General features: G+C 43.5%; 2 protein-coding genes, 1 non-coding gene and 1 pseudogene across 5 annotated transcripts; all 4 read left to right on the top strand.

Moving 5' to 3' along the window:
• Window positions 1-483: 483 nt before the first annotated feature.
• LIX1L (limb and CNS expressed 1 like) lies at window positions 484-19,835 on the top strand. Its single transcript, XM_045776258.2, has 6 exons — window positions 484-869; window positions 9,250-9,413; window positions 13,004-13,144; window positions 16,873-16,968; window positions 17,254-17,331; window positions 17,675-19,835. The coding sequence occupies exons 1-6, from the start codon at window positions 578-580 to the stop codon at window positions 17,915-17,917; spliced, it is 1,014 nt and encodes a 337-aa protein (XP_045632214.1). The 5' UTR covers window positions 484-577; the 3' UTR covers window positions 17,918-19,835.
• On the top strand, window positions 9,420-10,755 carry LOC148109228 (small nuclear ribonucleoprotein E pseudogene; annotated as a pseudogene).
• On the top strand, window positions 10,756-10,861 carry LOC123778707 (U6 spliceosomal RNA). The gene has a single exon (XR_006775999.2). It is a non-coding gene; the product is annotated as a U6 spliceosomal RNA (small nuclear RNA).
• Window positions 19,836-22,440: 2,605 nt separating the features above from the next.
• Window positions 22,441-24,207, top strand: RBM8A (RNA binding motif protein 8A). 3 transcript variants are annotated; one of them, XM_045776245.2, is made up of 6 exons: window positions 22,441-22,581; window positions 22,857-22,916; window positions 23,044-23,118; window positions 23,301-23,437; window positions 23,751-23,887; window positions 23,989-24,207. In XM_045776245.2, exons 1-6 carry the CDS (start codon window positions 22,515-22,517, stop codon window positions 24,032-24,034), a joined length of 522 nt encoding a protein of 173 aa, XP_045632201.1. In that variant the 5' UTR covers window positions 22,441-22,514; the 3' UTR covers window positions 24,035-24,207. The 3 variants fall into 3 exon arrangements, with proteins under 3 accessions (XP_045632201.1, XP_045632200.1, XP_087722360.1); XM_045776244.2 differs by having other exon boundaries at window positions 23,041-23,118; XM_087866234.1 differs by having other exon boundaries at window positions 22,537-22,618; window positions 23,041-23,118.
• Window positions 24,208-24,259: the final 52 nt, after the last annotated feature.

Here is a 24,259-nt window from a genome sequence, read left to right as displayed (position 1 = left end):
ATTAAATGTACTCTTTCCTTGTTTTAGCTCCACTGCCCATTGCATGTGATCTTGGACAAGTCACATAACTTATCTGTATCCTCATCTACATCTATAAAATGAAGTCTTCGGACAAATGATCTCAAAGAATCCTCTTACTCTGTCTACAATTCTTCTCAGCTTGACATCCAGGCCTTACCCCCGCCCCCGTTCCTCCCGGTCCTCGCCCCCCCCGCCCCCCCCCCCCCCCCGCTTCGTCCCAGGCGTCTGGCTTGCTTTCCAGTACTCCCCACAGGACTCCCAAAGAAGCGCCCGAGATAAGCTTCTCCCTTATAAAGAATATCGCTTTTTCTCTTTGCAATTGGTTGCCCAGAACCTCCGCCCTCCTCAGTAATTTGCCTATGGCGGAGCTGGAGCCCTCCAGCTCCCGCCCAGTCTCTGGTGATTGGCATAGGACCTGGCTCGTCTCCGCCCCCGCTTGACTGACGGCTGGCCTCCGGCACCGCCTCAGTCCCTGGGCGCTCGCTGGCGGGGGTGGCTGGGACCGTTAGCTCGCCAGGCTGGCAGGCTCCGGGCCGCTACTCCACTGGCGGCCGGGATGGAGACGATGCGAGCACAGCGGCTGCAGCCTGGCGTGGGCACCAGCGGGAGGGGTACTCTGCGAGCGCTTCGGCCCGGAGTGACTGGGGCCGCGGCTGCCACCGCCACACCCCCAGCAGGCCCCCCGCCCGCACCGCCGCCCCCCGCACCGCCCCCGCCGCCCCTGCTCCTGTCGGGGGCCCCTGGGCTGCAGCTGCCCCCGGGCGCCGCCGGCAGCCCCGCGGTGCTGCGGGAGGCCGTGGAGGCCGTGGTGAGGAGCTTCGCCAAGCACACGCAGGGCTATGGCCGAGGTGAGTCTGCGGGTCTGGCCTCCTGCGGGACACCCTCTGTAAAGGAGCCTTGCTCCCATAGTTCTCTGGATAGCTTTTCCTGGCGCAGAGCCCTCACATGCATTTCCTTTTGGGGAGTTTCCTTCTGGGCTACACACACACACGCACACACACACGCACACGCACATACGCGCGCACACAGGCACACACACACACAGGCACACGCTCACACACACATCTCACCTCCTCCCCTTTATTGAGTTACTACTATATTCTCCAAGGACCCCTTTTTCAAATACAGCCATCTTTTCTTCCCAACCTTTTCTCCAGAAATGGAATTCTTCCTGTAGTTTAACATCCCTTTGCCTTTGAGGACCAGTCCCCATTGTGTAGGATCCTATCCTTTATGTCAGATCCAAGACAGTTCTCATCCATACCAATCTTTCTTCTATGATCTCGGCAATTCCGGGGCTCCCCTATTAACTTACTCCACCTCCTTAATCTTTTTTTTTTAAGGTTTTTCTTTTTTAAAGTAATCTTTACACCCAATGTGGGGCTCAAATTTACAACCCCGGGATCAAGACTCGCATGCTCCACCAACTGAGCCAGTCAGGTGCCCCTCCACCTTCTCAATCTTGACTTTTGAAATCTTTTCTTACTTATCCTCACTTTGAAATTTCCAATGCGACTTCAGATTTGCTGGGGAATTAGATATTGCCTTCACAAGTCACTTATAATTGTGCTTTTAAGTCTGGAACGGTACCATGGAGCCCACACCAGCTTCCTGTGACTTAGTACCTCACTTTGGTGTCTTTTTTAGTATGGAGCCTCACAACTCTGGCCTCTGTCTGTCTGGCTCTGTTTTCCTGGCCCTTGCCCAGGAACTGAGGATAAATCCCAGGCCTTGGCTCTCTCAATGTTAAATTCTGTGGAAATGAGCCAGGCAGAAACCCTATTTCTATTAGAAATCTTCATCTTACAGATGCCTAATTTCTAGGGTTTCTGAGAAGGGGAATGTGAGGATTTTCTTTGTTGTTTTTGTCCAATCGGTGCAGAATTTCCTGAGTTTGAGCTCCAGATTTATAGTGTAACAAGGAACACAATATAGTGAGGGGTGTGGGATACAGAATGTAGGTCTGGAATTTCTGAGACATCACTTCTTTCTGCTTGATTAAGTCCTGCCTGAGCTGGAAGTGGCTGTATCTGTAACCCTCTGGTTGGACAATAATACAGTTGTAGGGCTTTCCCTATGGACACAGTGACTTTTTCCCCCTCCCTGTGAAAGTGTAGTGAAAAGAGCATATGCAGGTTTTGGAGTCAGACAAGCATGGATTAAATCCCAGATTAAATCCCTGTCACTTGCCAGCTATGTTTTTGGGGAAGTGACTTAACTTCACCACACTTCAGTTTTCTTGAGGGTTATGAGGGGGATTAAATAAGATATTACGCCTGATACAGAATAGGTACCTTAAAAATGATGAGTATTACCTCGTATTTATTGGTTCATATTTCCTCAGAAAGAACATGTCTCATTTTCTCCCATTCTTATACCCAGATAGTGTAAACCAAAGATCCCTATGAAAACAGATTTTTAGCTCCATTTGTTAGATGTGCCCAATGATACGTTTACCATTAGTTTCCTTTTGTTCTTCAGCATTTTGAACCCCTACAATGGGGCTGGCACTCTACTAGGTGCTTGGAATACAAATGCATGTGATTCTGAAACTCATCATGAGGGAATATAGTTGTTTGTCTAGTTGAATTCCTAGATTTAACAGGGCTTTGCGATGGCACTGTCATCAGCTATTGTCCTGCTGCTTCCAGTCTTTTTAAGTTGAGACCAAGGGAAAGTCCTTGCCTCTGGGCATAGGAGAAGTCACCCTCAATCCGAACCATTCCTCTTAGAAACTTACAGGCGTTTATTAGAATTGTAGAGGAGTGTACCATTTTTCTTGTCGGTGTTACCTAGAGAGCCTCTGGTTTGGCATCTAAACGGAGTGTCCTGTAAAAACTTTTTCATTTCCTTAGACGGGATGAAGGAGCAAGGGGATTTTACTGACAAAGAGCGATCAGTCAGGCTTTAGACTCTGCTGCGATGCCTTCCTCCAACCTCCCTACCTCCCACCACACTCCTCATTATTCCTGAGTTTCTCATTTCCAGTCTGGGTGTCCAGCCAGTACTTTGGGAGAGTTTGGCAGATAGTTGAGTTTCAGGCAAGCAGAATCTCTGCCGATTTGGCTCAGAAGTCCTTCACCACATGGAATCGCTTATTCTGCTTCGATTAATAGGCAAAACTGCCATTGGCATGTACCCACGTACCCTTGTGACTGATGGCATGGGTTTTGGGGGCTGGCTCTACTCCCCTGAATATGATTTACTTTGACTTTGCCCAGACCTTTATCCGATCCAGCAATGCTTTACTGTATCATCTTCAATTCACATCCTTCACCTTCTTTCTGACTGCTCCAAATTCACCTTTTCCATCTTCAGATTTACCTGTGCCCATGTAGGACCTCGGCATTTATTTAAAAAACACAAAAACAAAACTTCTGTTATTTCACCTGTTTGTCCTATATCTCCCCCACCCTCACCCCAATCCCCACCCAAGATACACACAGAGCTCCGTATGCTGTAGTGCATAGGGTTTGGAATCAGAGAACGTCACCCTGTCAAACAATGGCTGTGGGATCTTGGATAAATGGCTTAATCTCTCTAGGCCTCATCTGCCTCATTCAGTCGACAGATATTTATTGATCACCAGATGCAGTGGTGAACAAGACAGATAACTCAGTCCCTACCTTCATGGAGCTCACAGTCCACAAGTATGTGTGAGGATTAATGGTGCAATAAGGTGGGATAGGGCAATAGAAAGAGGGTCAGCTTTGAGGCGAACAAACATTGGTTCTAAATCCTGGTTCTGCCGCCATGGCCTGTTCCTTAACTTGTTCACTTTTTTTTTTTTTTTAAGATTTTATTGTTAAGAAATCTCTACACCCAACATCAGGCTCAAACTCACAATCCCGAGATCAAGAGTTGTGTGCCCTGCAGACTGAGCCGGCCAGGCGTCCTAACTTGTTTGCTTTTTGAAAAATGGATATTATAACACCTCGATAGTTTTGTGTGGGCTAAATGAGCTAACAAGTGCAAGCCATAGAGCACATAGTTGGTACTCAGTGAGTGGTTGCTAGTATTATGCATTTGGAAGCCCTTTGAAAACTGCCAATGATAGGTATCGGTAGCATTCCCATTTGCTTTGCCCCCTTTTACATATGGCATGGAGTCCCCTTCTCATGTTCGACAGCTGGCAATCTCTACAACTGGCATGACTGACTGAGTGACCAAGTCACTTTCCTTGCGCTGTAACTTCTGCACTGCCCTCTTCAAACGTACAGTTTTGGAATTGTTGTTCTCCCTTTGTATCACAGTATGGTTACATGATCGGAGGTTCTGCCCAGCTACTCCCCTGGGTTGAACAAATGAATCTTGTGTGGTATTTTCTGCTTAGTTGTTGTTGTTCCTTTTCCCTGGAATCACAGACAGCTTCTTTGTCTACAAGTGACTGTGGAGTTAAATTGATAGTCTGAATATTTCCAATTTTTGGAATGTTGGATTAGACCCTGTATTAGTTTCCTGTAGCTGCTCTAACGGATTATTGCAGATTTGGGGGCTTACCACAACAGAAATTTATTCTTTCACAGTTCTGGAGGCCAGAAGCCCAAAATCAGTATCACTGCACCAAAATCAAGGGGTCAGCAGGTCTGTGTTTCCTCCAGAGACTCTAGGAGAGAATCTGTGTCCTTGCCTCTTCCAGCTTCTGGGGGCTGCTAGCATTCCTTGGCTCGTGACTGCATCACTCTGATCTCTGCCTCAGTGTTCACACTAACCTCTCCTCTTCTGCACTTCATCAGTTCTTCTTCCCCAAGGACCCTTGGGATTGCATTTAGGGCCCTGCCTGGATAATCCTGGATAATCACCCCATCTCAAGATCCTTAATCACATCTGCAAAATTTTTGCCACCTCACCTAACGTTCACAGGTTTTAAGGATTAGGACATGGACATCTTAGCAGGGGGCATTTTTCAGCCTCCCATAGTCCTCACCCAAAGTCACTGTCATCTTGCGATCCCTCTCTTCCAATGAGTCTATGCACTGGGCCATTCACGGGCACATTCTCCAGGCTGAAATAGGAAATGTCAGATGGAATATCGTTAACCAGCTTCCCTGTCTTCATAATAATCTGAATTAAGCCGAGCTAGCCTATTCTCGCCATCCTGTGTGATCAGGGAGAATCTTGTCATTCACCTCTCAATTGCATTAGCTATTTATCCTTGCTCCCTCACCACAAAATTGTATTTATTTTTATGTCATAAGTTTTTTACTGTAATTTCATGTGTTGTTTTTTTTTTTTAAAAAAGACTTATTTATTTATTTGAGACAGAGAGTGTGCTTGTCGGCGGGGGGGGGGGGGGGAGTAGGGTTCAGGGAGAGGGAGAGAGACTCTCAGAGTCCCTGCTGAGCACAGAGCCATACAAGGGGATGCGGGACTGGATCCCAGGACCCTGAGATCATGACCTGAGCTGAAATAAGAGCTGGCTTCCTAATGGACTGAGCCACCCAGTTGTCCCTCATGTGTTGTTTTAATGATTTCACTGTATGGTGGATATATAATCTGTACCTCTCATCCCACTTAGACATTCATATTTTATCTCCTAAGGACCAAAACCAGAATTATTCTCTTTTGTTATTGTTTGACATCATGGTACAAGCACTTAAATATTCCTCACTATCTTGGTCTTTCTTGTCTCTTTTAGCCCAGCATCCTCCAGTTACTCCTAAAAAGCAACTGTAGCTGTCAGATGTGTATGTCTTGGTCATTGCTAACCCTCCCACCTCACAATTCTTTAACCAGCCTCATGTGAATCATTAGGTGCATGGTTCCTCACTAAAAATCTGATAAAACCTATGAGCAACCTCCCCCCATGTACTCTACACACACACACACACACACACACACACACGGTTTCATTGTGGGTTTTAGGGGGCTTGTGAATTCCCATGAAGCTCAATCATGGACCCAATCTTGGAGCCTGGGTTAAGATTCCCAAATTGGAAAGAACATTGGCATCAGGATGTCTACATTCAGTCCCTAGCTCTGCCACAGCATGTGACCTCAAGCAGGTCATTTCCCCTTTTGTAGCCTGAGTTGGACTAGATGGTCTCCAAAATCCCTGTCAGCTCTGAAGATCAATGAGTCCGTGAGCAGTTTCAAACTCGGATCATTGTAATCGCTTTTCTCCTGATCATGCTGCCCAATTTCCCATTTCATCCATTTCTGAAACAATACTCCCTATTTCCTTTGGCTTTGAGTAATCATTGAAAAATAGTCCTGTACTGTGTGCCAAGAGAGATTTAACTGGATATAGACTGGACATATGCTTTTTAATAGGACCTTCCCAGTTACAATGGTTTCCTCCCCCTTTCTCTTTATTTCAATATTCTCTCTGTTGTTTGCATGTCAGGAAAGCTGTCACCCAGTGCATTGTGCTAAATTGTCTCAAAGAGGGAACTGGGGCTGAAAAAATCTCAATGGAAAGAACAAAGATGGCTAAGCTTTCTGGGCAGCAGTGACCTCTGAAGAGCCCCTGCCAAAAGTAAGGGTGGGAAAGACAGAGTTTCCTTTTCATGCTGCCTTTTAATGGAAGAATGAGCATTGTAAAAAGTCAGTTAGATACAGGGTATTAGGAAAGAGCTTGTGTGGCTTGCACACTCTGGCTGGTACGTGGAGTGCTTGCTTCAGTTGCAGAGCAGGTGAGATAACAGTTGTTGCTGGCCACTGGATTTTGAACGCCTTGCTGACCGGCAAAGTGTATTATTCATCTTTGCATCTCTAATGCTCAGGATAGAGCCATGTACATATTGTGTGCTCACATTTCTGCTTCATGTGTGTGTGGCAGCCATGAAAATGTGCTATTCATATCTTCTGCTGCAGGGGCATAACTCACTGACAGCCTTAAGCTGCTGTCCCCTCGGTGTCCATCACCACATGTGCACTAAGGCCACACGTCCTGGCAGCTCCCGCCCGCCCCCCACAGTCAGTGATGGGGCCCAGCAGGGGCACTAACTCAGGCACATCCTGGTGAGGTGTGGATTTCCTTTGGCTTTTGGACTTCCCACTGGCCTGGCCAAACCTTTCTTGGAACTGCGCTGCTGACTGAGATTCTCCTATCCAGACCTCCTTTCTACCCAGGCCCCTTCTATAGGTGTCAGACCTTCAACATGGTCTGAAGCCTCTCTCTTCTCCTACTTCCTCCCCAGTAAGTCTCTTGCTTGTCTATCCCATCTTGGTGTCTTCTCCTTGGAAGACCTAAACTAACACACTATAAAAGAATGAATGTAACTAAGAGTAGAGAGTGGCCATGTTGGAGGATATTGTAACTAAGAGTAGAGAGTGGCCATGTTGGAGGATATTGGAGAATGCATGTGATCATTTATTATTATGAGGCTTTTGTTAAAGCCACTTGAAATGTTTGGAACCCTGCAGTCAAAGTGATCCTTTCCAAAGGAAAACTGATTTCATGCTAAGCCCTTCAATGGCTTCCTGCTGCTCTTAAGATAAAGCCAGTACTCTGATGTGGCCTGCAAGGTCCGCTTTGGTCTGGCCCCTGCTCGCTTTTGCAATCTCATCTTGGCATCACACTTTCCCTCACTCTCTCTTTTCGAGCCACACTGGTCCCTTTATTTGCCATCTTCTCTGCTGCTACAGAGCCTTACGCATGTTGTTCCTTCTGTTCAGAGCTCTAGTCTCTCACCGTTTTGCCTAGTGAATTCATACTCATATTTGTACTTACATATCACTTTGTCAGGGTAAAAATTTCTTTGACCTTCTTAAGGAGGTCAGATGCCCCGACGACATTTCCCGTCATCTACCAAACTCCTTTACAGTACTTATCACAGTTGCAGTTTTTCATTTGCTTGAGATTCTCTGGTTAATCTCTCTGTCCCTCTTTAGACTGTAAACTGCATAAGGAAACGGAACAGGGTATGGTTTTGCTCATTGTTGTAGCCTAGCATCCAGCACATAGTCTAGCACAGAGTAGGTCCTCAAGACATATTTGTGCAACGATTGAGCCCAAGTATCGGGGGGAAGAGGGGACTGTTCTGGAATACAGTGTTTTGAGTCTGGGGTGTGATTTCACTCTAATACGTTAGCCAGTTACTGTTTGACAGACGGTGGCAAAAGTCAAGAGACTTCTGGGTCAGAGACAAAGGACTTTATTACTCACAGTACAGCAGGTAGCATAAGCATCGGATTTGTTTGTGTCAGTTCCCCTTGGCTCCCCTGTCTGATGTGAAGGGCTCAGGTGCATGCTTGCATAGGCCGCGGCTTGCATCACAGAAGAGGAATGCTGAGCCTGGGGAACCTACTTTTTCTTAGCAAGCAGTAAGCAGGCTTGTTCTTTATCCCAGAGGGAGACATTACCTCATCCCTCAGGTTTCTTGCTGCAGACACAATCCTGAGAAATTGCCCAGGAAAGAGCAGCCAAGTCCTTCAAATCTTGGCATACCCAGCAAGATGGAAAGGAGCACCAGAGACCTGTGAAGGAATATCTCCCAATATACAGTTCCTCCAAATATTACTTTTACTTAGGGAAATCCTCGGAAGAGAAATTCATGTGCGTGTGCTCTCTCTCTCTTTCTTTCTCTCTCTCTCTCTCTCACACACACACACACAGAGTATAGTATAGATATATACATAATGTATAATATTCCAGGATGGAAAAGGAATCTGGCTACGGGTTTGCTCACCAGAAGCATAGACCTGAGAATGACTAAAAGGGCCACATTTCCTTGAGTGGCAGTATTGCACAAAGGTTAGGAACGTTGACTCTGGAACCAAGATAGCCTGGGTTTGAATTCTTACTCTGCTACTTTCTAGCTGTTACATCCTTGGGCAAGCTATTTAACGTCCCTAGGTCTCATTTCACTCATCTGTAGAATGGGGGCGTGGCACACAGAAGTGTTCAGTAAATGCACTTCTTGTTGCGCTGTAGGATAATATTCTAGGCCACCTGACCAATTGTGCAATGATCTACTTGCACTTCATCAGGCAGGGATAATGGTCTGCTGACCTGGAAACCCTGCCTCCAATATTTAAGTTATTCTGCTTTGGTGTTTAGGACTAATCAAAATGTGAACCGGAGAGGCGGGGAAGAAGGACAGGCATACGCTGGTCCTGCTCTGCAAATGCCTTAATCGCAGTCTAGGTTTATTAATTTAAATGTTTTTAAGTGGTGATAAGGAGCTAAGGCGGGTTAGACTCTTGATGTAGGTACAGGGGGCAGATGCCGTCTTGAAGCACAGAACCACTCCTTGCTGAACTTCACTGCTTCTCTTTCTGTAGTGAACGTGGTGGAGGCACTTCAGGAATTCTGGCAGATGAAGCAGTCCCGTGGGGCAGACTTGAAGAATGGGGCTCTGGTGGTTTATGAGATGGTTCCCTCCAACAGCCCTCCTTACGTCTGCTATGTCACTCTGCCTGGGGGAAGCTGCTTTGGGAGTTTCCAGGTAAGAGTTGCAAGGGGGCAGTAGCAAAGATACATGCTTAGCTGTGAGTAGGGGTTTTCTCCATCACTTTGGCCACGAAATCACTCTCTGAAATCTATGTATTTGAGGACCTCAACCAATTCTGGGCACATCATTCTGGTAAACATCTGAGGTTCATTTAACCACAGAGGAACCTCGGTAACTTTTCTTTCAGCCTGCAAAACCCACATCCACTTTGAATTGGAGCGGTTATGAATAGGCCCTTACTCAGTATATCAGACTACCAGCATCTAGATCATGTTCTTACCTGGCTGTCCAACTTCATGCCATCTCTTTTTGAGAACACAGAATAGTATTCCTTATCCCCAGTACTTTTTCATAGGCAATTGCTCAGAAAACAATGGTGAGTTCTTTAAGAGGTCAAAGGGGAGGGACTATGTACGGTGGAAATAGTACTCATCTAAGAGTTAGAAGATCCAAATTCTTATTCCCCTCACTGCCAGTAGGGCAAGTCAGGTAAATTCTCTGGGCCTCAGTTTCCCCATCTATAACATGAAGCAGATAGGTTAGATTATTTCGAAAATCTTTCTAGTGCCAGCTTTCTATAATTATATGAAAGAACTGTAATAGATGATGATGAACAGTGGTTGCTATTATAGGGTAATAAGAAATTTGACTAGCGGTCTTTGTCAGCTTCCACCATGACGTACCGTGGCCAGGACCAAAAAGTGCAGAAAGTGATGGTGCATCCCATCATCCTCATCTTCAGATCTTTGCAAAATAGATTTCAGATTCAGGTGTGGCTTCATAACCAAGCGAACATGAGGATAGAGGGTTGTATCAATAGTTTTGATGAGTACGTGAACCTCGTTATTAGATGATGCCAAAGAGATTCACTATAACACAAAGTCAAGAAAACAACTGGGACAGATCATGTTAGAAGGAGATAATATTACCCTGCTCCAAAGTGTCTCTAAACTAGAACTGATCGATGAAGTGAGAAATTCTTCAGAAGGCCATGTAGTTTGTTTTTATAGAGGTCCTTGGTTGGGAGCGTAGTTCTAAAACATTTGTTTCTTTTTCTTTTTTTAAGATTTTATTTATTCGACAGAGACAGCCAGTGAGAGAGGGAACACAAGCAGGGGGAGTGGGAGAGGAAGAAGCAGGCTCATGGTGGAGGAGCCTGATGTGGGGCTCGATCCCATAACGCCGGGATCACGCCCTGAGCCGAAGGCAGACGCTTAACCGCTGTGCCACCCAGGCGCCCCTAAAACATTTGTTTCTATTGTTTTGATTACCTTTAAGTTATTACCAGAGCACAATAAATGCTGTGGGATTGTTTTTATTTGAAAAAAAAAAAAGAGTGCTTGTTTTTGCAACACATATACTAAAATTGGAACAACAGAGAGATGATTAGCATGGCCCCTGTGCAAGATGACACACAAATTCGCAAAGTGTTCCATATTTTTGAATCATTGAACACTACATCAAAAACTAATGATGCACTTCATGCTGGCTAACTGAACATAATTTAAAAAAAAAGGAAAAGAAAAGAAAAGAAATTTGACTAGTGTGAATATTGTCATGAAAGATGTATTTTTTTACATCACCCATAGGAAGGTAGCCTTCTGAAATGTCAACTTAGAGTCTGAGTAGGAATTTAGAGAAGATAATAGACATTTTGTCCTGTTTTTATGGTTCCCATAACCCTTAGACAAAGTTATAACCCCTACTGTGTGCTTCCATAGCTCCTTGAACTTCCCTTATCATATCACTTATCACAACATATCATGGTTGATTATCTCACCTAGTGGACTCTGCTCCATGGAAGCAGAGATAGTATCTATCTTCTTTCTCGTTCAATTTTAAATCCTTACTACCAACTCAGCACCCAGCAAAAAGTAGGCACTTACTAAATCCGTGGCATGAATGAGGGCCATTGTAGTGCAGTTCCTGCCTCAAACAGAAAAGTCCTAAGGAGACTTCATTTCAGATACGGTGACTAAAATTTTTCCCTCAGAACCCCAACCATTTCAGAGAAATAAATATATGCTCAGGGTCGTTAATGTTTATACTTTCTCTTCTGGAAAATAAGGTTTCTCCTCCCTTCTCTCAACTCCTCTTATTGTTGAATAAGGATTTGATAATTTTATGGTGATGTCCACAACTGGGCCATCGTAGTAATTTGATTTCTGTTTTCCCCCCAAAGAATTATCTATCTTGGCTTCTTTTAGCTTGTATCTTTTTTTTTTTTTAAGATTTTATTTATTTATTTATTTGACAGAGAGAGAGACAGCCAGAGAGAGAGGGAACACAAGCAGGGGGAGTGAGAGAGGAAGAAGCAGGCTCACAGCAGAGGAGCCTGATGTGGGGCTCGATCCCATAACGCCGGCATCACGCCCTGAGCCAAAGGCAGACGCTTAAGGACTGAGCCACCCAGGCGCCCCTAGCTTGTATCTTTTATATCCATTTTGGCAGGTGAAATTTCTCCTGGTGGTTTTCTTCATGGTTGACTTTTCAGGAATAGCACTATACTGTAGAAGGAGCAGCAGACTAGTGAGCAGAGACAGGCTAGTGAACAGAGAAATTGAAGAAGACGACTTAGGGTTAATGCACCAAGCACCATATTCTGAGAGACCTGTCAGCTAAAGGAAATCGAGAGTTATCGATACTAAGCATGGTTAATTAGCGAACATATCCTGGTCTACTTTTAAAAACTGTAACATTGCTTTCCTCCTTTCCTCTAATCCTAATCATAAATGACAGAGGGCACAGAGGCCTTTGAGGCCGCCAGCGATGATGAATTATAAAGGAATGCTATGGTGCCTGGGGATTTAAGGTTGAGTGATTTAAGACTTCTGAAAATTGTACTTGTTCTATGATACCCATGTTGGATACAATGTAAAAAACAGGAATTAACTTTTAATTATTTCTTGCTTTGTTCAGGTCAGTTCTCCTTTCCCTTGCAACCCCTTTCCTCCTTAGTTCCACTGGGGAAAGAAAAAGCCTATAAATTCCTTCTTCAGATCTTGGACTCTGTTCAGATAGCTCATTGACTCACTGCATTATTGGGGGAACTGCCTGCTCGAAGCAAAAAGCGAAGTCCAAGAACCCCAGATGGGTGCTTGTGGTAGGGACTCAAGGTCTCCTCTGCAGAAGCAACCTAGACACAGATTTGTTCTACTCTTAGGTTATCTAGAGGGATGAAAACAAATCTTGCCTATGCACAAAACAAGAGAACAAGATAAAGATTTTGAACAGGCTGGGTGGAATCCGGCTTTGAGTAATTAATTCTGTCGACAGTTTAAACAGGGGTATTTTTTATATCCAGTGATTATATGCTGACTTCAGCAGCCTTCCTCATTCTGCATTCAATTTGGTATGAGCTATCACCGTCTCCAGTTCCTTAATGACTTCAGGATGTTGAATCAAAATTATGTTTCCAAATGCCTCAACCATTTTACAATACAAACTTTGGAGGGTAGGCTGAACGAACTGATTTATTCAAAGACTGTCCAAGTGTCTTCTAGCCCAGGGTTTCCCTCCCACCATTCGTTCCTCTCTCTCAGACACACATACATACATGTTTTCTCTCTCTCTGCCCTGCTTAGTTTTGTCCCACAAAAGCTGAGGCCCGGCGGAGTGCTGCAAAGATTGCACTGATGAACTCTGTGTTTAATGAACATCCTTCCCGAAGAATCACTGATGAGTTCATTGAGAAGAGTGTCTCTGAGGCTCTGGCATCTTTCAATGTAAGTTACTGGGAGTTGAAAGAAAGGAGAGTGGGGGTTGGGAGAACTGGCTGGTTGGGAAGTCTTGTAAATCACTGGGAAACAGAGCAGGAATTCTTGTTTTCTTTCCCGTCTGTACCTCTTTCTGTTTATTCTCTATCGCTCTTGTGTATTACATGCTCCCTATGTCTCAGTCACTGATTCTATGTGCATGTTTATGTTTTTGTTGGTATTTTGCTCCTTTCATTGTGTCTCTTTGGTATCTAAAAACCTTTAATTCAAGATTTATGGAATTTTAGAGATATTCCAAAATAAAAACTGAGCTTGATTTCTACTTTTCCCAATTTTGGTTTAAGATCTTACTCCTTTTTTCTTTCAATGTTTGTTTATAAAAACTCCATGCCTAGCCTAGAGCCCAGTGCAGGCTTGAACTCATGACCCTGAGATCAAGACTTGAACTGAGGTCCAGAGTCGGATGCTTACTGAGTCACGCAGGCACCCCTTTTTTTGTTGTTATTCTTTTTTTTTTTTTGATATGACTGTTCTTATTGTCACTTGTCTCTCTTACTTCATCTATTAATAAAGGACACTTTATAATACAGTGTCTTATTTCCTTTTTTCCTTTCTAGGAATGGGGTGGATAATTTATTTACTCTCCTTAAAAAGAATGTCTTTTCTTTTAGATGATGATGATGGTGGTGGTGATAACCACAGCTAATCCTAATTGAGTATTTACTTTGTGTGAGGGACTATTCCAGGGGATTTATATGTATTTTATCTCATTTGATCATCACAGTAATGCTCTGAGGTGTAAGAACTATTTTTACCCCTATTTTACAGATGAGGAAACTTAAAACATAGAAATGCAATTTTGCCTGAAGGGATGTAGCTAGTAAGTGATAGAGCCAAGACTGGAACCCAATTCGACTTAGAATTTTCTAGCTCAAAGGAGTACATCTTAGAAATGAATGCTGCCTTCTTTCTTCCTTCCCACAAGTTCACTGAGCGGGTGATAAAGTCAGACAAATTCTCTGTTTCTCTTCTCTTTCGATTTAAGATGTAATTACATATACTAAACCACTTCGGTTATCTGTGTATCTATTAGTGTTGAATACTTTAAATCATAAGTTGGCTTCACTCTGTTACCCAGGACCCATCTGATTTTCTCCCATTTCTCTTTGCCCCAGTCAGCAGTATCTACAGGGAATAAAAACAATTTTTATATTAATCAAAGTCAATTAAAATTAAGGAAGTATATTTATCGCTCTTAAGTCACCTAATGTATTATAAAATGAAACATTAGCTTGGATTATAGAAAGCAGTGGTTCATCGTTTTGAAATTATGGTTCTACTAGCTCTGTGACTTTGAACAAGTTACTTAATCTAAGCCTCAATTTCTTCATATGTAACAATTATACCTATGATATAGGATTATTGGATAGAAGGGAACATATTTAAGCACTTAGCATATGCAAGTAATAGAAAAATCTCACTGCAAACTGACTTAAGGGAATAAATCAAGAATGGAAATTTATTCTCTAACACGACAGGAAGTTCAGAAGTAAAGATTTCAGGGCTAGTTGATTCCATGGATCAAGAATGTCATCATTTACTGGCCCAAATTCTTTCCATCTCTCCACTCAGCCATCCTCTAGATATTGGCTTTGTCCTTGGGCTGGCTCCCCTTAGGGTTTAAGACAGCTATAGAATTTCAGACATTAAATACAGACATAAGGGACCATTTTTCTTTCTTTCTCTCTGTCCTCCTCTTTCTTTTTTTTTAGGTAGGCTCCACACCCAACCCAATGTGGGGCTTGAACTTGGGATCCTGAGATCATGAGTCACATGCTCTACTGACTGAGCCAGCCAGGTGCCCTGGAACTGTCTTTTAGTATCTCTTTAGTAGTAAGGAATCTTTTCCCAGAAACCCTCCAGCAGACCTCCCTTCCACCTCCCAATGGCCAGAATTCCCACCTTAAAACCAATTACAAGCAAAAGGGATTAGGATTTACCCAGTGGAATTAAAGGATAAAATCACTCTTCCCTGGGGTAGGTACTGGAACAAGATTAAGATTCTACAGTAAGGCAGAAGGAAATAGATGTCACCAGCAACGTCCACTACAAAGCGTTTAGGACGTATAATTTAGTATTCCTGCCATTATTTCTATTTGATTAACCCTTCAAATTTGAGAATTTACTAGATTTATCATTAATTTCAATGGGATCGCCGTACTCCAAATAACATCGATTTGGTATTAGTCACGGGTAAAGGGTGATGTTCATATTTCTTTGCTTTCAGCTTTTGTTCTTTAAAAGTCCTGACTTGGGGACTGTATTGTACTGTCTTTTGACAGATCACTCAACCTCTGTAGGTCTGAGTTTCTTCATTTGTAAAATGAATAGGTTGAATTAAATTAACTCTAATTTCTTTGCAGTTATATTCTCATGTTCCTACCACTTATCAAGTATTCTGTGATTAAATGTTTATTGAATAAATGGAGCTTGTTTATAGCCATGTTAGATGTGGAAGAGTCATGGGAGGTAGATCTTCCCAACTCGTGGGTCATGCCGCTTTGGTGTCCTCCGAATAGGTTTCAGTTGTGCCATAATATTGATCCTCTCAGCTTTCAAGGGACTGAGCAAGGCCCAGAGCAGATGGACTCCTCTGCCAGCAGCCTCTTCTGTATACCCCAGTTGGTTGTACAGAGATGATCATTACTTTTATGTACTGTCTCGTGGAAAACTCTGGAGGTACTGAATAAGGTATCATATTGAATGATTACAGGCAAAAATGAAACTGGTTACTTGCTTCAGGGCCCTAAATGCCAATAGTGAACATTACCTTTTTTCCTTCCTCCCTCTAGCTTTTCATTTTTAAATCTAACTTTTGTGATCTTTGCTTCACCATAAAGCTTAACTACATGTTGGCATGTTGTTTCTCATGAGCCACAAAACAGTATGGGTTGATCTTGTGTAGTTCTGACTTCTTGTTGATTTTAGCACAGTCAAAACAAATAATAAGCTAGCACTTAACGATATACTTACTGAGTGCATTAAATTATATTAGGTGTAATACATATACAGTAAAACCCCATGAAAATGCCCCATAATGAACTGAATTTGGATTTGGATATACTTGATTGGCTCCTGACCTCTACCCAGTCCCCTTTCTCAAAAAGAGCAGAATCTTAGGTGTAGGGCAGGGATGGTGGTGTAGAACAGGCTAGAAAGAGCAAGCAATTTCTCAGGAAGCAGGAGAGAAAGTTGGGTACCTGTGTTCCCAGTAGTCTCCTGGCTTTATTTTCCTAAATCAGGTTGACAAGGTCACCAGTAAACCAGGAGATGCCCTTATTTTGGAAGTCCCAGCCAGGCTCCAGGATTTGGAATTATCTCTAATAATGTTAAACCAACACCAAACAGCACTAAACCAGAGCCAGTACCAGAATGGATTTGGGTTGTGTAACTGGATACTCAGTCTAGTGTAATAATGTACCACATTTTATGAAATTGGAGTTTTTAGACCACATTTATCCCTTTTTAAATAATTGTCTTAATTTTTTTTTTAAGATTTTATTTATTTACTTGAGAGAGAGAGCACGAACAGATGCTCACCTGACTGCGCCACCCTGGCGCCACTAGAAAATTTTAAATTAGGTTGGGGGCTTGCATTATATTTCTACTGGACTGTGCTGCTTAAGGTGATAATCCTGACTGAAACTCTATTTGTCTTTTCCTTTCCTCTGTTACAGGGCAACAGGGAGGAAGCTGACAACCCAAATACAGGCATTGGTGCCTTCCGATTCATGTTGGAATCCAATAAGGGCAAGTCAATGTTGGAGTTCCAGGTACTATTCCACTTACTTCTCTGGCTCTAATAGCATGGATCAACCTGCAGATGGAGAGAGATGTATCTCCTACTAATCCCTAAGTCACTGACACTCAGTTGGAAGGGAAGAGAGAAAAGGTTAGAGTATTTTTCAAAATATAAATACTCCCTTTCCCAAAGCGCATATCAGAGTTGGTATGAGATGCTTACATAAATACATTTTGTAAGAGGTTCCCCGTGTAATTCTGATGCAACCTCCCAATATAAAATCACTGTCCTGACACTTCCTATCTTCTTCCCCCAGGAACTAATGACGGTTTTTCAACTGCTGCATTGGAATGGCAGCCTTAAGGCCATGAGGGAAAGACAGTGCTCTCGGCAGGTAAGAGGTCCTAAAGGTAGGTGAGAGGAGTCTGGCAGAAGGACTATTTTGAGGTTGCTGTTCTGTTAGAAATCAGCAGGTCTAGAGCTACCAGGTTGTGAATACTGAAAGCCTCACTTAAAGTACCCTCTTCATTCCTATCATCTTTCTTATTTCGATCTTAGCTGTGATTCTTTTGCCTACCTTGCTTCCCCCACCAGGAAATTCTCCTTAAGAATCTCCATAGAGGACTTAAGCGCTAACTTCAGTTTCTTCACAAGGCTAAGAGTTCCTAGTCCTGTTGGGTCAATGTGGTATGAACCCTGACCTTGTCAGTGATCTTCATATTCCTTTCCCCTTCCAGGAAGTGTTGGCTCATTATTCACACCGGGCCCTGGATGATGATATTCGCCACCAAATGGCATTGGACTGGGTGAGCCGGGAGCAGAGTGTGCCAGGGGCACTGTCTAGAGAGCTGGCCTCTACGGAGCGAGAGCTGGATGAAGCCCGGCTGGCCGGCAAGGAGCTGCGCTTCCACAAGGAGAAGAAAGATATTCTCCTGCTGGCTGCTGGGCAGTTGGGCAATATGCATTCTTCCAACTGCTAGGCGTCCACTCACACACTCCCTGTCCTCTCTAGGCCCTTTTTTAAAATGTCTTTTCTAAGACTTAGTTGATTTCTGTATATACTTTCTCAATTTTATACTTTAAAATATAGAGATATATATATATGTATATGTATAAATTCTACACTCGGATTCCTACTTGCTGAGAGATCCCTTTTCTTCTGGTTTTTGGATGTCGTTTCATTTGAAACACCGCCACCCCACTTTGTAAGAAGAGGAGGCTGTCTTTGGAGCTTTGTTGGCTCTTACATTCCCAGTAACTCTGTGTAGTCATTTCAATAGCACAAGATGACTGACAAAATGTTCTTATAATACAACAGGGAGCTTGAATAAGGACTACGGGCCCCACCCTCACCCTCATTCCTACTTTCTCTTGGATTCCAAACAGGGTATGAGTATGAAGCCTTTGGCTTTGGTTTATCTTGAGCTGAGCCTACTTGGTACGGAGCTGTTCCTCCAGTAACTAGATATTTCCTAGCCTAGACTCCCCACTCTACCCCCACTCCCCACGACTATCTTAGTCCTCTTCTGCCTTCAAGTGGTACTTCATTTTGAGGCTTTCTTTATTATTTGGAAGGAAGTGGAAATCTGGTATCTTATTGTTAAGATCATTCCTGAGAAACTTCCCAGAAAGAGAGGAATTATAACCTAAATTGCCTCTGGGGCATAGATGCCATACCAAACTGGTAATCTAGCTTTGGTAATCTAGCTTTCCCGCTGTAGCTATCCTCCAGAAGGGGTCAGGGTTGAAGCTGCTTATCTTCAAATACTCCCTTTTCTCTGCTCCTCCCCTGCTCACCCAGCTTAGCTGAGTCTAGAGGTTGGTAAAAGGGAAAACATTTCCCTGCTCCCTCTCCTCCCATCATTTTGCTCTTTGGAAACAGCTGTCCTGTTTGGCGAGGGCCACATTCCTCTCTCTCCCTCAAAGCTGCTGCTCTTTGCTATCTTAGATGTCCATAGATTCAGTTGTTTTCTCTCTTTTCTTTCTTCTTCCTCCATGTTGATTATTAGAGCATGAGTTGATCAGGAAAATGAGCCTGGCATTATGGCACTTCCTAACTGGAACCTTGGGAGACTACAGGAGGGCAAAGAGACTCAATGATCTACTATTTGTGTTTTTAAGACTCCCTCTCCCCACCCTACCCCCTCTCCTGAGTGAAATAGGAGAGAAATGATCTGGAGTACAGCTAAAGCATTCCTCTGTGGAAGAATTTTTTGTAGGTCTCTCGAAGATATATTTTCCCCTTGTTTCTGTAATCTCCTTTATACTGTATTATAGTTCAGTGCACTTTCTAAAATGTGCTTGGGAAGTTTCATGTTTCTGCAATTGGACTTTCCATTTAATGATGATACACTTTGTTTTTAGAAATGGGTTAGGAAATAGGCCACAATTTGTTCTTTTGGACCAGACAGGGATATGATGAAAGTCAGCTTTTTTGCCTTTGAAATAATCTTGGTGACCAGTACATATGGGATCAGCAGTAAGGAGTCTAGCAACTGTTTTAGTGCTTGAAAGGGACCTCCTTGATTTCTCCAAGCCCTATCTCTGTATACCATGAAGCACATATAGTGTTGGAGTAGAGGCTCCTATATTAAATAACAGGTATGTCTGTTCAGCTTTTATTCCTATTTATCATCCAGAAATCATAAATCCTCATTTTCCCTATGCTCCTTTCTCTGGGAAGTGTGAAGGGGTGTGAGTTATGGAAAGAATTTCTTCTTGCACCTCCTGGATTATTTTTTCTCAAATAACCACCAGTAAGATCCCAAAGAACTTGAGAAAAATTGTTCCCTGATCTGTCCACTTTCACTGTTGAAGAATTTATCTACCTTTTTAGTACTTTCTATGTATTTTATATGTATAATTTTATACAATTAAAAATAGATTTTTGTCTAGTGAGCCACATTGACTCTTTCTTGAGACCTATGTATCAGAGGAGCTCTAAAACGACCCTTTCTTTTACAAGTACACTAAAAGAGAATTTTGATTAGTATTTTTTGGGTGGTAGAAATAAGATTGTACTGCTGGGGGAAGGCATTCTGCCTCCCCTTCTCCAGACATTTGAGGAGACTGGATTTTGTCACTGATCCTTTCTTCTCAAGTTCTACCCATTTCCACTGGCAATCTCACCCACCATGGTGACTTCAACTCTATACACACCATTCTCAAATCTATTTCTTTCACCCTTTTGAGCTTTTACATCTATATTTCCACCTATTGGACATCACTACCTGAATTTATGACACAAGCTCTTTGAATTCACATATTCAAAATAAAAGCTACTTCCATACATGCTCCTCTTTGACTCCCCAAATCTGTTATTAGGATTATTATCTACCCAGGTATCTAAGCTAAAATCTTAGGTCCATCCTCAACTTTTCCCTACTGTGATCTAATCAGTCACTGTTGAGTTTACCTCCTATATACACTTTTTTTTAAAAAGATTTTATTTATTTATTTGACAGAGACAGCCAGCGAGAGAGGGAACACAAGCATGGGGAATGGGAGAGGAAGAAGCAGGCTCCCAGCGGAAGAGCCTGATGTGGGGCTCAATCCCAGAACGCTGGGATCACGCCCTGAGCCGAAGGCAGACGCTTAACAACTGCGCCACCCAGGCGCCCCTACCTCCTATACACACTTTAAAAAAAAAAAAAAAGAAAGATTTAATTTGAAAGAGAGAGAATGAGAGCAGGGAGAGGGGCAAAGGGAGAGGGAGAGAATCCTCAAACAGACTCCCTGCCAAGTGCAGAGCCTGGGCCCGATCCCAGGACCCTGAGATCATGACCTGAGCTGTAGACTTAACTGACTGAGCCACCCAGGCGTCCCTCCTAAATAAACTTCTTAATCTGTCTTGTCTATATCCACTGCCTTAGTTCAGTTATCATTTCTGGGCTGGACCACTGCAAATAGCTTCCTAGATAGTCTCTGTCTTCATTCTTAACATCTTCCACACTGTTGTCAGATTTCGTTCTAAAATACTTAGTACTGTACCCCACTATCTTGCTTAAACCATCACTTAGCTATCTTTGTCTTCAGCAGCATTCCCCAAGGTTTTAAATGTGAACCCTTGGCATTACCTGAAACAATTTTAGGTGGTAGATGGGCATTTTTCATTTTTTAAAGATTTTATTTATTTATTTGAGAGCGAGCGAGCGAGCAAGCACGAGCATGAGAGGGCACAAGTATGAGAGCACAAGCAGGCGGGAGGAGCAGAGGAAGAGGGAGAAGCAGACTCCCTGCTATGCAGGGAGCCTGACGGGGGACTCGATCCCAGGGCCTTGGGATCAGGACCTGGGCCGTAGGCAGATCTTAACTGACTGAGCCACCCAGACACCCACATTTTTCATTTTTACTTATAGTCTATCTGAAACTGTCATAGGAAAAATATAGATTATATATTTATGGCAGTGATATTTAAATTCAGTAGAAATGTGTTTAATTGACAAGGCAGTCTACTTAAGGAAAAATACTAATCAAGAAACGGCATGGGGGCTATCTGTGATTGTGAAAAATCATGAATACCCAAACACTTTTAAGTCAAGAAATTTTTGCCTACAGGATAAAATTCCAAAATCCTTAGCATTGCATACATTTTGGCTCCAATCTGTACTTTCAGCTTTACTTCCTAGCCACACAGCATCAGGCAAACAGAATTTCTTGCCTTTCTGGTATTTGTTCCTTCAATAAGTATGTATCAAATGTCTAGTGTGAGCCAGACACTGGTCTAAACTGTTAAGGATATCTTTGTAAATAAGAGCCTCTGCCATAAGGATTACTCTTATGGGAAATCAGACAATAAACAAGATAGAAAGTAAACAAGGTAATTAGAATCGCATTTAAGCTCTATGAAGGAAATAAACAGAGTGACGGATAGTGAAGTAAAGAAGAACCCTTCGCTTCGGGTGAGGTAGTATTTTTGGGAGACCTAAAGATGAGGCTGAAGAAGCCATGTGAAGAGTTGCAGTAAGACCATCAGGAACAGAAGCAGCAGCAGCTGATATCCGTCTCACCAATCCTAGTTCACTGACAACCAGATCTGTTAGTTTCCTTGAGAGAAATTCGGTGCTGCAGTACGAACCAGAAGCAGATTTTTGAGCCAGCATTGCTGACTGAACTATTTTAGAAATGTTTCCACCACAGATCCAGCTACTCCTCAGAACAGGGTACAGGTCTAGAAATTTTGAGAGAAAAAAACATTTTCCAACTTCCATTTCCTAGTATGGAGTCCAAGAAGACGAAAAACAGTCCTCTAATAAAGAAATTAGGCAGTGTTTCGCTGTCAGTAGTACTTCTCGGCTACCCTAATTAATAGGAAGCCACTGCCTGCACCTACCCGCTAGCAGTCCCTCAGGGAGCTGTTCCATTCAGCCCACCACCTGCTCAAGATGGCTACAGGAACACTTCCGGCATCTTCCAGAACTAGGCCCGCCTTCATTTGCGTATTTTCACCGCGCCGAGGGCGGGACTTAGACTTAGCTTTTGATTGGTCAACTTGACTAGCGACCTTTCCCCTCCGCGACAGTTTCCCGAGGTGCCTAGTGCCGGAGCGGCACGGACGAGAGTAAGAAGGAAGGCAAGATGGCGGACGTGCTGGATCTTCATGAGGCTGGGGGCGAGGATTTCGCCATGGATGAGGATGGGGACGGTGAGGACAGTGGAGGCGGCTGCGGGAAGCGGGGAAGGTGCGAGAGAAGGGAGTAATAGGAAAATAATTTCCTTTCCCGGCAGGGAGGATGGGAGTCGGGGAACCGGGTTTCGGTTGGATTAAAGACTGCGCCCCCTTCGGGAGGAATGGGGGTGGGACCGGGAAGGGAATGGGACTGGAGGTGGTGGGGCTTTCAGATAATGTTTCCATAAAGAGACTATTGTTATAAATACCTGTTATTTTTGTTACTCATTCTTTCACTTCTGGGGCTCCAGAGAGCATCCACAAACTGAAAGAAAAGGCGAAGAAACGGAAGGGCCGCGGCTTTGGCTCCGGTGAGTGTGTGTGGGGAAAATGAGTCTAGAATGGCGAGCGCATCGAGTTTTGGAGTTCCCATTCAGACTCATGGGGAACAGCGGGAGAATGGATTTCTGGTGATCTCTTGTATGTTCCATATAGAAGAAGGGTCTCGAGCTCGGATGCGTGAGGATTATGATAGCGTGGAGCAGGATGGTGATGAACCTGGACCACAACGCTGTAAGTAAAATGCAACCTGTAGGGTCTGTGTTTGTAGTGAATTATGGACCAGTGAAATAAAACTCAGTAGGAATGGGGTCGGAGATACCTTAACCAATCTCTGGAATCCCCACTTACTCCGCTTTCATAATCTTGCTTGAAGTTTTTCTCTTGTGCTCAAACCACCTTCCTTTTCCCAACAGCTGTTGAAGGCTGGATTCTGTTTGTCACTGGAGTCCATGAGGAAGCCACGGAAGAAGACATCCATGACAAATTTGCAGAGTATGGGGAAATAAAAAACATCCACCTCAACCTGGACAGGCGTACAGGATACCTGAAGGTTTCCTAAGTGACACGCTATTTCCTCTTTTCCCCTATAACCTTTAGACAGCTTTGATAGTTCTCCTGTGTTTGCAATGATTGGCCAAGAGCAAAGTTGAAATAAAATGAGATTGGAAATTGATTTTGTCAGACATAGCAAAGAGACAGAAACAGACATTTTGTATATACAATAAGGATATATGATGTATATTTGTTTTCTAAAGTTTGTAGGTTTTTCTATTTGAGTATGAGTTTAGATTTGAGAATGAAGATACTTGGGTGGTGCTTGGTGGAATACGAGGGTTTTGATCTCTGTCTTTTCACTTTCCCAGGGGTATACTCTAGTTGAGTATGAAACATACAAGGAGGCCCAGGCTGCTATGGAGGGACTCAATGGCCAGGATTTGATGGGACAGCCAATCAGTGTGGACTGGTGTTTTGTTCGGGGTCCACCCAAGGGCAAGAGGAGGTAAAGTGGAGAGGGCAGACTATCTTGGTGAAGGGAACATGAGCAAAACAGAATAAGGGCGTTGTATTACGTTCCTCTAATGGGCCCTTCCTTTTCCCTAGAGGTGGCCGAAGACGCAGCAGGAGTCCAGACCGGAGGCGGCGCTGACAGGTTCACTGTTGTCCAGATGTTCTCTCCAGAGATTCTACTTGACCACGCAGCCTTGGAGAAATAGGCCTGGGGTGGAACTCACTGCGTTTATATTTAATCTGTCACCCTATTTGCTTAGTGGGTTTTTTTTTCCTCTGAGTTATGAATAAATGTCCCATTTTTGTTTTGTACATTTAAAATTACTTTCCTCTTCTAACATTGCAATCTCTGAAGCACTATTTA

Source organism: Ursus americanus, chromosome 12 (genome assembly GCF_024610735.1).
Source record: "Ursus americanus isolate L20-20 chromosome 12, mUrsAme1.1.p, whole genome shotgun sequence".
Lineage (NCBI taxonomy): Eukaryota > Metazoa > Chordata > Mammalia > Carnivora > Ursidae > Ursus > Ursus americanus.
This window is presented reverse-complemented; position numbering and strand designations above follow the sequence as displayed.

Coding starts and splice junctions, on each gene's coding strand:
- LIX1L (XM_045776258.2), top strand. CDS start 578: ATGGAGACGATGCGAGCACAGCGGCTGCAGCCTGGCGTGGGCACCAGC. Junction 9,414..13,003: donor GCTGCTTTGGGAGTTTCCAG/GTAAGAGTTGCA, acceptor TGCCCTGCTTAG/TTTTGTCCCACAAAAGCTGA. Junction 17,332..17,674: donor AAAGACAGTGCTCTCGGCAG/GTAAGAGGTCCT, acceptor TTCCCCTTCCAG/GAAGTGTTGGCTCATTATTC.
- RBM8A (XM_087866234.1), top strand. CDS start 22,537: ATGAGGCTGGGGGCGAGGATTTCGCCATGGATGAGGATGGGGACGGTG. Junction 22,917..23,040: donor GGGCCGCGGCTTTGGCTCCG/GTGAGTGTGTGT, acceptor TGTTCCATATAG/AAGAAGGGTCTCGAGCTCGG. Junction 23,119..23,300: donor TGAACCTGGACCACAACGCT/GTAAGTAAAATG, acceptor TTTTCCCAACAG/CTGTTGAAGGCTGGATTCTG.